The sequence below is a fragment of the Pleurodeles waltl genome, chromosome 10 (genome assembly GCF_031143425.1).
Source record: "Pleurodeles waltl isolate 20211129_DDA chromosome 10, aPleWal1.hap1.20221129, whole genome shotgun sequence".
Lineage (NCBI taxonomy): Eukaryota > Metazoa > Chordata > Amphibia > Caudata > Salamandridae > Pleurodeles > Pleurodeles waltl.
The window spans coordinates 535,241,638-535,254,264 of NC_090449.1; the positions used below are offsets into that span (position 1 = coordinate 535,241,638).

At 45.8% G+C, this 12,627-nt stretch overlaps 1 protein-coding gene across 2 annotated transcripts in view; it reads right to left on the minus strand.

Annotated features, from left to right (window-relative positions):
* Positions 1 to 8,555: 8,555 nt before the first annotated feature.
* The window catches only part of LOC138261696 (ficolin-1-like), a 263,717-nt gene continuing 259,645 nt past the window's right edge, over positions 8,556 to 12,627 (minus strand). For both annotated transcript variants that reach the window (XM_069210960.1, XM_069210959.1), the window contains one exon: positions 8,556 to 9,951. In XM_069210960.1, the coding sequence (XP_069067061.1) occupies positions 9,698 to 9,951 (254 nt within the window). In that variant the 3' untranslated portion in view covers positions 8,556 to 9,697. The remainder of the gene's footprint in view (positions 9,952 to 12,627) is intronic.

Sequence of the window (12,627 nt, forward strand, 5' to 3'; positions counted from 1 at the left end):
TGCCACCAAGGGCTGTCCCAGGACTACAGTTGTGAGTGGCAAGACAGCTGCACCACCATCCAAGGTGTGGAAGGGCCAGAAAAAGAAAGGGAAGTCGCTGCTAAACTGCACGGCAGACAAGACCACCACGGGCACTGCCACATGCACCGCCGCCATGAGCACCGCTATCCAGGACACCGCCAGCAGCAGCACGTTCACTGAGCCAACCACCAGCACCCCTGCCCAGGACACTGCCGCCAGAAGCCCGCTCACTGAGCCACCCACCAGCACCACTGCCCAGGGCACCGCCACCAGCAGCATGCTCACTGAGCCACCCACCAGCACCGCTGGCCAATGACCGCTGCAAGCACCGCAGCTACTGAGGCCACCACCAGCACCGCCAGCGGCCATGCCACATCCTGTGCCAGTGGCACCACCGCAGACATGGCTGCCATCCCCAGTGGTCAGTCGTACGTGGCTGGTGGTCAGTTCCAGGGGCCTGGACAGGTTACATGTTGGCCCACAGTCAGTGGAGTATCACATCCACTACCTCAGTCCTTGGCAGGATGAAGCACTCAGGGCACAAAGCCCCCTCCAGAACCGGTGGAGTGTCACATCCACTACCTCAGTCCTTGGCAGGATGAAGCACTCTGGGCACAAAGCCCCCTCCAGAACCAGTGGAGTATCACATCCACTACCTCAGTCCTTGGCAGGATGAAGCACTCTGGGCACAAAGCCCCCTCCAGAACCAGTGGAGAAAGACATCCACTACCTCAGTCCTTGGCAGGATGAAGCACTCTGGGCACAAAGCCCCATCCAGAACCAGTGGAGACTGTTATCCACTTGAGAGACTGTGGCTTTGCACTCCCCAGGATAAAGCAGTGGGCAAACCACCCACTGGAGAGGCTTGTAAGACTGTGGCTTTGCACTCTTCAGGATAAAGCAGTGGGCTAACCACCCACTGGAGAGACTTGAGAGACTGTGGCTTTGCACTCCCCAGGATAAAGCAGTGGGCAAACCACCCACTGGAGAGACTTGAGAGACTGTGGCTTTGCACTCCCCAGGATAAAGCAGTGGGCAAACCACCCACTGGAGAGACTTGTGAGACTGTGGCTTTTCACTCCCCAGGATAAAGCAGTCGGCAAGCCACCCACTGGAGAGATTTGAGAGACTGTGGCTTTGCACTCCCAGGATACCTCAATGGGCATGGAGCCCCCTCGTGGAGCTGTCGTCGTGCACTCATCCGGCTGAGGTGCCCCCCCTTCCCTTTCCCCTGAGGTGCCTGTTTTATATCGATCTGATGCCCCTGCAGTGTTCTCTCCGTTTGGATTGGGTATCTTGTGTGGGCCTCGCCCATGCATTTTGGGCCCAGTGGTCCACGGACTATGTAGGGGCAGTAAATGGACTTGAAATCTTGGTGTACATATTTGTTAATAGTGTATATATGTTTTTGACTAATGGATTTTTCCTGATTACAATCGTTCAAATCATTTCCTTTTGTCCTTGCATTCTTCGGGGGGGGGGGTAGGGAGGTGTAAATGTAATGTTTCAACATGTATTTGTGTGTATGTTGTGGGTGAGGGTGGGGGTGGGGGTGTTGCGTGTTGCGTGTGTGTGTGACTCTCTTTTCCCTCCCCTGTGTCGTAGGTGCAGTACTCACCGTGGTGGTCGCCGCCGTCGGTCGTGCTCCTGGTAGAGGAGCAGGAAGAGAATGGCAGGTAGAATTTGGAGTTCCAGCTCCATGGCGTCCTGGTTCCTCGTGGGGTGTGTAGAGGTGAGCGTTTTCCCTTCCAAGTCCTGTTTCCACCGTGTTTTTGTTCGCTTTGACTCTGCCACGGAAAAGGTGGTGGATTGGCCTCTCATAATGGTGTGGGCGGTACATTCTCTTCTGCCTGTCTGTTGGCGGTGACCGCCATGCTGTTTGTTTGTACCGCCGTGGCGGTCGGATTGTTAAAGTGGCTGTCTCTGTCGGCGGTTTCTACCATGGTCGTGATTCCATTTTTTTTACGCCGGCCTGTTGACGGTCTTACCGCCGCTTTACCACCGACCGCCAGGGTTGTAATGAGAGCCTAAGTGATTTGCCCAGAACCATGAGTTGTTGAGCCGACACCAAGACCCAAACCTGGTTCTCCAATTCCAAAGTCAGCAGCTGCTCTGGCCGTAATGCTACATCCTCTCCCCTTTTGCATACCATCAAGAATCAGTCACTTTTTTCCTTCTTCCTCTGTCACTTCCCCTGTCTTCTTTGTCTCTCAATGTTCAGACTTTCTATTCTTCTGAATTTTCTGTTCTCTGTTGCAGCTGTCTTTCCATTTAGCTACTCTAATTTGAACATCAGATTTTTCTTCTCAGAATGTTCTCTCTCTCCCTTTACTCTTTTTGCTACTCTACTTTTAACCTTTCACTTCCATCTCACAAGTATTTCTGTCTAAACGTTTTTATTGGGGAAAACATTTCTGAAGTTTTGATGAAAACTGAGGAAATAAAGAGCATTTGGACCACAGGTTTTTGCAAATATATGGCTTTATCTCAATTTGAAGGCATTGTCTTAAATCTGAAGAAGGAATACTATTTGAGGAAATGTCACCAACAAAATTGATCCAGAATGCTGGAATTCATAAGGCCTGTTTTTTAGCAAATACCAACAGTAGCATGTATTTCAAGTCAAGACCTCTCAGTTTCGCTTTCACTGACAGTTCGTCAGGAAATATTAGGATTTTTGGGTGTTCATGGCAGACCTCCCCCATTTTCTGTGTCTCCGAAAGGATCATATTGCGGTTTTGGTAGTTGAGGAAGCAGGCTATTACACTCCTGAGGGGGGTGGGGTGGGGCTCCAGGATGAGGTTTGCTTACCAGGGCCCATTGCACCCTTTCTTTAATGAAGCATTTGGAGAATTAATCAAATGGAAAATTGCTACATGGCCAATGGTCCAGAAATCTTATTATGTCTATGCCTTCCACTCCTTTTGGGAGCCCCACAAAATGCAGGTTATTGCATCTGGCTCGATTCTCAGCATCATCCAGTCTCCAAAGTGCCTCTTTCTTTGATGCGTGACTTCAGTCACTGCCTTGTGTAAATGTGTTAATGTGTCCTCTAGTTCGGAGATCCTTACTTCCTTAGAGGAGAATCTTTCCGTAACATTCTGGAGGTCTTAGCGTAACAACATCACATCTGCGCATACTTCCCCCACTTTCCCTTCCAGTTCTTCTCTGGAAACTTGGATTACCTGAATGAGGGTAGTGTTGTCAGGCATTGGTAGTGGGGTCTCCTTTGGAGAGGGGATCATTGTTTTGGCATAGCAGTCGAGTTTCACCGTCTCTGCGGTTTGGGGTCTTTATCTTTAACCATATTTGGAGGTCAATACCCATCAAGCTCTTTAACAGTACTTCAGAGCCCACCCATGGATGTCCAGTCTCAAGTAGGGCAGTGTTCAGGCCTTGAAAAGATGTCTTTCTACCTTATAGTATTGGGCTGTGATCTCTGTTCCTCTGGGTGACAAGGGACCCGATGTCCTTTACTTTGCTGGTGCTCAGGTTGGGAGTAGTATGCGTGTCCCTGTATGTCCTTTATTCTAGGCTATCTGGTAATGTTGAGGCCTGCAGTGTTCTTGCCAGACTATGTGCTGAGGTTCCACACAAGCAGACCACTAGTGCAGCTGTATTTGTGGCCCCGAGATGGGATCAGGAGTAGCCCCTTTTCACCCTCACTCAGGAGGACACATTCAAGCCTGTCACCCCCCCATTCATGGTGAGTTCTGGTTCAACTAGCTCCCCCAGGGTCAGCGGCAAAAAGGAAGGGAGGAGGGGGGCACTGGGCAGCCTGAATATTGCCTCAAGAGTCCTCAGTGTCCCCTTCCCCCGGCTCTGTCCCGCAGGCAAATCTGGGCCCTCTGCCTCTTAGGCTCACCCCCTATGTGCACCTGCCACAAGAGGCACCGCTGGCCGTGATGCATGGAGTTAGCAAGGGCAGTGTCTCAGCACCGTTCCCCGCAGGCACTGGCCATGCTGGTATTCCCCAACCCAGGTGCAGCAGCTGAGCATCCCCTCGTAGCAGGATCCCACTGGCGAATTCAGGCTTTTCACCTCCCACTCTCACCCCACGTGCAGTGGCCTTTCATGCCCTCCATTCTACCGCCTACTGTCGGGCGTCTTCTTAGGTCTTGGTCGGATCTTCCTACTGCCTGGACCTCCAGTCGTGGCTGCTCCCGAGGCACCCACTCCATGCGGCACTAGCAGCTCCGGTGTCCCAGTCACTCATGCGGCCTCCCTGGTGTCAGTCTGTCTCTACTGTATACGTTGCCCATCCCTTGGCTCAGAGGACGGGAGAGGGGTGGTGAATGGAGCAGGAGCCACCAGAGGCCCAGCAATGCAGCAGGCCTCCCCATGGCCTCAAACCTCCAGGCCCGCCATGGCGTTCTGCCCTACTGTGGTCTGGCGAGGTTCACTGAAGGGCTGTCCCTGGCTGCCCCCACCCCAAGGCCAGTGCCTGTCCTGGTTTTCAGGGCAACTGTTAATTATGTTGTTGTTCTGGGTTTTGTCTGCTGGGCAGGATTATGTAGGATTTTGACAGGCCGGACACGGAGCTCACTTAAAGAGTGTCCATCTTGATCGCCATGTTGGCCATGTCCCTCCACTATCTGTATTCTTGATAGGTGTTGCTGCTCAGTATATTACTTTACTACAACCTGTCTGCCTTTTTTTGTTTTAAGTCTTCACAAGTTGCATCACAATATGCATACTCTCAATTGCAGCTGCATGTGTCCTAATTTACCATGTATTGTGATTGACAACCATTTAGGCATAATACCAGAGCGAGGGCCCGATTTAGAAGTTGGAGGAGGGAATACTCTGTCACAAATGTGACTGATATCCCACCCAGCGTATTACGGTCCCCATAGGATAGAATGGGATTGTAATAAGGCAGGTGGGATGTCCGTCATGTTTGTGACAGAGTATTGCCTTCCACCAACTTCTAAATCAGGCCCCGAATTCCTAGCTTTGAATATCTCACCACCAAAATATCATAGCCAGAATATCGACTTCACAAATATTGTGAAGGTAAATGTACGTAGGTAGTTATAAATTTGACATGCTAAACTTCACATCTGTGTAACTGATGACATACATGTCTTCAAGGAACATTGATGTGAAGTTAAGAATTTTAAATACCTATTTAACTAGACAATATTGTGGCTGTCAATATTCTGGCTACATTATTTTTCTAGCATGATGATTTTTTGCTTGATATTTTGACATGTAACTCTCACATTAGGTGAATTTTCTTGTTTCCCTACTTTGTGAATATGTATACATTTTTTACCCCTTTTTAAAACTAATTTATTACATATACCCTATTTGTTTTTCATAATATAACACTGACTTACCTTTAATGTCAGTTCTCATGCCACTGCTCAAAATCCCTCTAATTCTGTGATGCACTTTTAATTTTTTTTAATTTTTTTAGCCTTGTCATTTGCAAATGCACACAATCATATTTTTGCTGTATGTTCGCGGAGGGTGAAATGCTTGCCTCTAAGTGGCACCACAGGTGCGAAATACCACTCCAGAACATCAGTGTCAAAACATAACTTGTGGGGGCCCGACTGCAAAATACATGGGAGGGCCCTCCTCCCCATATTCTGGACCCAGCCTGGAGTGTTTAGCCCAAGCGCCTCACACCAGTACACAGTGCAAGGGGGCCCTCTGGAGCTCGGGCCCCCATGCATTGCAGGGACTGAGGGGACTATTGGTATGCCACTGCAGAGCACTGAAGATGGTATAGGCATGTACTTGAACTCATTTAACATAGTGTATTGGGTGCCTGATGGGAGGATCTGTCTCTAGCCTTCAATATATGGGTAAAAGTCACAATAGACCCAGCTTACAAGGTTGAAAAATTGAAAGTCATTCAGTTGGCTACTGGCTTTATCTGTTATTTCACAACAAACAAATCACAGACATTATATGTAGTTCACTGCATTATAGAACAAAAGCAGCACCAGTAAGTCTCTTCTCTAAAAGGCCAAGCCGTTGTCTATTTCAATACTTTTGCATTGGTTGTATAGGAACACAGTTGTCATGATGGAGTGATACATTCAAAATAGGAGAAAAATAGTCCCCTCAAGTCAGAAATGGAAAGGTGTAACTCATCTAATCAGAACACTGTGATCCTGAAATGTTCCTGCATGGGGCACATCCAAGAATAAAGGGGAACACCACTGAAGCAGGAACAGACATCAAAGCATTTCAATTATGAGTCGGGCACTACCCTAAAGCCCAGTATGGCTGTATATTTCATATTGGTAGCAATAGGTCTGACAATATACTGCTAAACCTGTCTGTAGCCCTGACCTAAAAAGGTATTCCATCTATGACTCAGGCTAGCCATCGCACTTACACAATAAATTACATGTTTTTTCTTCATTTGATCTTAATACTCAAATGACTGAAATAGACAAATTAATTTGTCTAGCTAACGCTTGACCAAGTGCTCCATGGCAGTCTGCCTTAAACCTTACTCTTGACCCACGAAATCACAACGAGATGGCTGTGGTTTGCACTTAATGCTTCTTGGGACTGTTTGAACTTAAAAATGTAAACATTCATAACTCTGGTTTTACTTAAATCAAATCAAATCATTAACATTTATAAAGCGCGCTACTCACCCGTGCGGGTCTCAAGGCGCTAGGGGAAAAAGGGGGGGTTATCGCTGCTCGAACAGCCAGGTCTTTAGGAGTCTCCGGAAAGCGGAGTGGTCCTGGGTGGTCCTGAGGCTGGTGGGGAGGGAGTTCCAGGTCTTGGCCGCCAGGAAGGAGAAAGATCTCCCACCCGCCGTGGAGCGGCGGATACAAGGGACAGCAGCGAGTGCAAGGCCAGAGGAGCGGAGGAGGCGGGTGGGGACGTAGAAGCTGAGGCATCTGTTGAGGTATTCCGGTCCCTTGTCGTGGAGGGCTTTGTGTGCGTGGGTGAGAAGTCGGAAGGTGATCCTTTTGCTGACTGGGAGCCAGTGCAGGTGTCTCAGGTGTGCGGAGATGTGGCTGCTGCGGGGTATGTCGAGGATGAGGCGGGCCGAGGCGTTTTGAATGCGTTGCAGGCGATTTTGGAGTTTGGCTGTGGTCCCGGCGTAGAGGGTGTTGCCGAAGTCCAGGCGGCTCGTGACGAGGGCGTGGGTCACGGTTTTTCTGGTGTCGGCGGGGATCCAGCGGAAGATCTTGCGGAGCATGCGGAGGGTGAGGAAGCAGGCGGAGGACACGGCGTTGACTTGCTTGGTCATGGTGAGAAGAGGGTCCAAGATGAAGCCGAGGTTGCGGGCGTGGTCTGTGGGGGTCGGTGCGGTGCTGAGGGCTGTGGGCCACCAGGAGTCGTCCCAGGCGGACGGGGTGTTGCCGAGGATGAGTACTTCCGTTTTTTCAGAGTTCAGCTTTAGGCGGCTGAGCCTCATCCAATCTGCGACGTCCTTCATACCCTCTTGTAGGTTGGTCTTGGCGCTGGCGGGGTCCTTGGTGAGGGAGAGTATAAGTTGCGTGTCGTCGGCGTAGGAGGTGATGATGATGTCGTGCTTGCGTACGATGTTGGAGAGGGGGGTCATGTAGACATTGAAGAGTGTCGGGCTGAGTGATGAGCCTTGGGGTACGCCGCAGATGATCTCGGTGGGTTCTGAGCGAAACGGAGGGAGGTAAACTCTTTGGGAACGGTTTGAGAGGAAGGAGGCGATCCAGTCCAGGGCCTGGCCTTGGATTCCGGTGGAGCGGAGGCGGGTGATTAGGGTTATTGGGCTTTTGTCGTTTTGGCGTCATTTTGTTCATTTCTATGTTTTAATTGTTTGAAAATTGGTTTGGGATTTTTCTTGTACTGGTGTTTTGACCTATCACTGTTTGAGTACTGCATAAATACTTTACACCTTGTGTCCAGCTTCAAGCCTATCTGCTCTGTGCCAGAGCTATCAAGGAGATGAACTCCAGTTTACTTAGTGACTTTAGTGGTTTATCCTGACAAGAATTGTGGTTATTATTTGAGGTGGGTGGTTACTAGGCCTGGTCAGAATTTCAATTACGCTGCCTAATTGAAGTAATTTGGTAATTTAATATTACTCTTTGACGACAAATTATAGATAATTACATGATTTCTCTCCGTCATGTAATTTGGTGGGAAAATAACCATACTGAAAGATGATATTTAGCACTTACTCTTTGTGTTCTGCTGCCTTTAGAACTGTTTCTCTGCACAAAATGCATCTTAGCGTCCGTTGTGGACATGGGAATGCATTTGGAGCTGAGAAAATAGTGCTAAATGACGGGAGTACGTTGGGGAAAATTCTACCCCAAGAGCACTTTTAGCGAGTTTGTTACTGCTCGCTTTCTCAATTTGTGTTCTATTGCAGTTAATTCTATTTCTTCGTTTCTGCACTAACAAATATAGGGAAATGCTTAAATATTCTACTCATGTGATTCTGTGTAATCTCAAAAGAATTTATTGGTAATTCTATATGATTATGCTACATAGAATTACAGGAGTTACATTCACCTCTAGTATTTGCTCCATTCAATGAATACCCCAATATTTCACTTACACTAATCTCTGTTATAGGAAGACCTTTATTGTGACTATGCGATTTTCCATATACACGAATAAAAACATTCATATACAAATAAAAAGGGTTCTGATTTATGCACCATAACAAAAATGGAATTCAATGGACTCATTTGCTGATCTGTGACCTTTGATTTCAATGTGTACTGAACTCACAGAGATGTGACGACCTAGCCATAGGTCCCAAAAGGTCGAATTGTCAATCCTTGCTTACTGAATGCTTTCTAATTTTAGTGGTGGGGAGGAAACGTGTTCATCGGAAAGGAGAAAGAACTAACCAATAATAAGGTTGACAACATATTTAAACCTGTACACATATGAGATGAACACATTCAGACCCGTACAGACGTAAACCATAGACCTCTTGGTTTTCAATATTTTTCTTATTGTCATTCGCATAGCATATGTGCAATTTTAATTTTCAGGTGAGGAAAAAGAGGATTAAGGTACATCTAACTCTGAATGTAAGTTTAAATTGGGTTAAGCATAAACACGTAAATCGCTGGTGTCTGTAAATTTGAACGCGTATGATTCAAGGTTCCCAAGAATGAAGCATACATTTAATGTAAAATGACTTTCTCCGGGAGTCCACATAATAGTTAGAATACAGTTACCTATTGTTTATATACTTATGAATACTTATAAAGAATAAAGGTTGTTGGCAAATGAAAACACCCTTATCTGTACAAGTGCAAAGGCACTGGCATAGTTTAAGGTGAATGTGAAATATAAATTGACAAACCCATGTCTTTGTTTTATACTGCATAATGATTCTCATGATGCAAAATATGTAATAGTAAAGAAAGTGAATCAGAATTTGGTAAGATGAGTGTTTAATACTGGTATTTTACCGTATTGTGGAATGGGGTTGCCACTTTGCAATAAATCATAAGTTTATTTGTAAATACAACACAGTGGATTGTGCAGACATTGTGGAGCTTCATGTCAAACCTTCACAATTCTGAACCTTGGAGGCATGACTCAGATGTTTATCCTCAGGTACATCTTCTGGTGGTTTCCCAAATGAGAACAATTTATTATTATTTAGATTCAAAGAACGATCAGTTTGCTAAGTGGCCTATATAGAGGGTCATTAACATCTTAATATTATTTTAAAATATGTTAGCACTTATTTTGCCACAGCTCTTAACTTCATTTCAGATACTTTGTAGGAATAATAGTGTCCCTTGCCAGATCTCCAGTTTATTCCATTAGCATGACTCTTGTGTTCTCCGTATAAATACAGAGCATTCAGATTTGAGTCGTGGCAGTCGGTATACCACCAGGCACCCTTATAATTTTCAGCACAGTTCATTGCGAGGCGGTCATTGTCCCGGTCTTTGGTTGAAAATGGAGCTTCTTTGTGCCTTGTGAGAGAATCACCTGGAATAAATAAGAAACAATTTACCTTTGATATTTCAATGTAAATTCTATACACCTGCAGGTTTTGGGTTATCTAATGTAAAGGGATGAGTCCAACAAGGTAAGAATGAAATTCCCCAGTAGACCATTGCAGGGCCTGCTTTAACACTGGTGGTGCCAGGTGCAACAATCTTTTTGGGCACCTTCCACCCCATGACCACCTCCTCAGATTCCCTCACTGCCACTGGCAATAGTGCCCCTCATCTCTCCATAGCCCTTCTCTCACATACATTTCATTTATTTTAAAGCACTTGTAAAGGCTGTCTTTACTATCCACTCAGCTATCCATATAAAATATAGATCTGCTGTTTACCGCAGGCATATTAACCCTCTGCACTACTTTATGGCGAGTCAAAACTGCCACTGGACCAAACGCAGACCTCTTTCTCTAGCAGGAATATTAATCACAAGAGTTATCTTGACATGTTAATTGCTTCCTGAAGGCTGGACTCACAAGAAACTTTTCAGCAGATGCTTTTAAATCACAAGTTTTGTAAGTCATTGCTAAGCACAGCAGCCCCCACTGAGGACAGTTTACCCCCCACATCCAGGTCAGCATCCAGTGCGGCGGCACCAGTTGCATTGCCCTAAAGCCAGCCCTGGCCAATCACTCAAACTAGCCAAAATCTGTGGAAAAATATGTAAAACTATGGACATTATATTTATGCACATAAGCTTTGCAACCAGAAAATAATGTGCAAAAACAAAAACAAATGGTAGGTTACTATCAGGGTTGTATGCCAGAAAATCTTATGAAAACAATTGCCTGACATAAATATTATTTAATTGAGTGTAGATCTTCCATTGTTACCTCCAATGGGTTGATATGTTTGTAGACAATATTTAGGGCATAAATAATACTTATGTCAAGGTTAATTTGCCAGCAATATTCCTGTATTAAACCACATTTTGAAAGGTACATACAGGGGAAGTATAGGGATTGAATGGGTAGTAAGCTATGATGGAGCAGTGCAAAACATTACAAAACATGTTTCAACTGTACTTAAATACAGTTGGGATGGTATGTAGCAAACATGCAATGTAGTTTGGCTCATTAGGTTGCTTCTTGTGCAATGAGGTGTTCGTTGAGGGCAATATTGACTATATTTAGCCCTCAGGTTAAACATGCCTCATTGGGCAGGAGTTTGAATATAGAGGTACATAAGGTAGAAGCAGCATAATCTGGATTGTGCACATGGAGATTCAAGTATGGGCAGGAGGTTTTGGTTGACTGATTGAAGATTTTGCCCTCAAGTGTAATGGCTCATGAATCTGCAAAGGTATGGATGGGCAGTGTGGTTCACAGTCTTGTGTATCAGTGTTAGACGTTTAAAGACAGCTTTATTTTTTATTGACAGCCAGTCAGCTTGGTGATTCTACTTTGATGTGGCAGTGTGTTTGGGAAGATTGAAGAGACGTTTGGTGGCAACGTTTAAAACCTTTTATAGTGTTCCGAAAGAATGTAGTTAGAGGCAAATAGCTGGGTGTTATGATTGTTCAGCTTGCAGAGAACATAGGCAAAATTATGTGACCTAGTTGTGTGCAATGTAATTGTTGGGTGGATTTTACATATTTTGTAGAGTTGCAACCTTGCTCTTCGAGCTGTATTATTTATGTTCTTTTCCTTCCACTTTGTGCAGTTAAATTATGCACCAACAGGCCCATATTTATCAAGGTTTTGTGTTGCCTCTGTGCCACACCAGGGGTGCAAGGGCTACCCAAACCCTAGGTGAGATTTATCAAGCCATGCAAGGCCACCTTGCATGGCCCTGCATGGCTTGATAAATCCAGAGTAATGCAAGGCAGCTCAAATACTTGCATTACTCTGCCCCAGGAAGGTGCTCCATGGTGGATCGGGGTGTTCCCATACATCCACCCATGGATTCTGGCATATTCCCAGTTTACTATTTGTGGTAGACCTGGGAATGCATCAAAATGCTACACCTCCCCAGGTGAGGCATAACAAGGACAAATATCTTTATTCCTTCTAGCTTTATTTCATCTTTCTATGCATGCTGCATTCTGTAGCATACATAGAAAGAGGAACTGACTTAGAGGATTAGTTTTGTGCAAGAAGGTGTCCCCACCTGCACAAAAACAATCCTGCCTACAGTGCAGGCACCCTTGCAACATGACACAATGGTGCTAGCATTGGCACTAATCAACCAAAAGTGTGCCAAGGCTAGGGAAGGAGAGGAATGCACCATATAATGTTCAACATGCCACATTCCTGCCCTTTCCTTTTCAAGCAGCATAGAGCAGCAAGGTGGTTTGCTGCATTGCCCTGCGTGAAAGATTAAGGAATCAGCCTCCAACAATCTTGAATGAGGATATTATGTGGGTGTGTGAACAGGGATGAGGAATTCTAACAATCAACGTTGCATTTCGAATTAGATCAATTTAACAAAAGTAAGCAAATATCTATCCAGTGGTGGAAGGCTTAGAGCCAGTTTGAAAATCTTTCCTGCAAATGAGTGGTAAAAGTCACAAATTAGATGTAAATCTGTCTTATCTGCAAAGAGATGTACAGACTAAAAGATTATACACCACATTACTGTCCTTTCCCTTTAAAGCAGCACTGAGCAGCAAGGTGGCTTGCTGGATTGTCCTGCATGATGGATTGAGAAATCTGCCCCA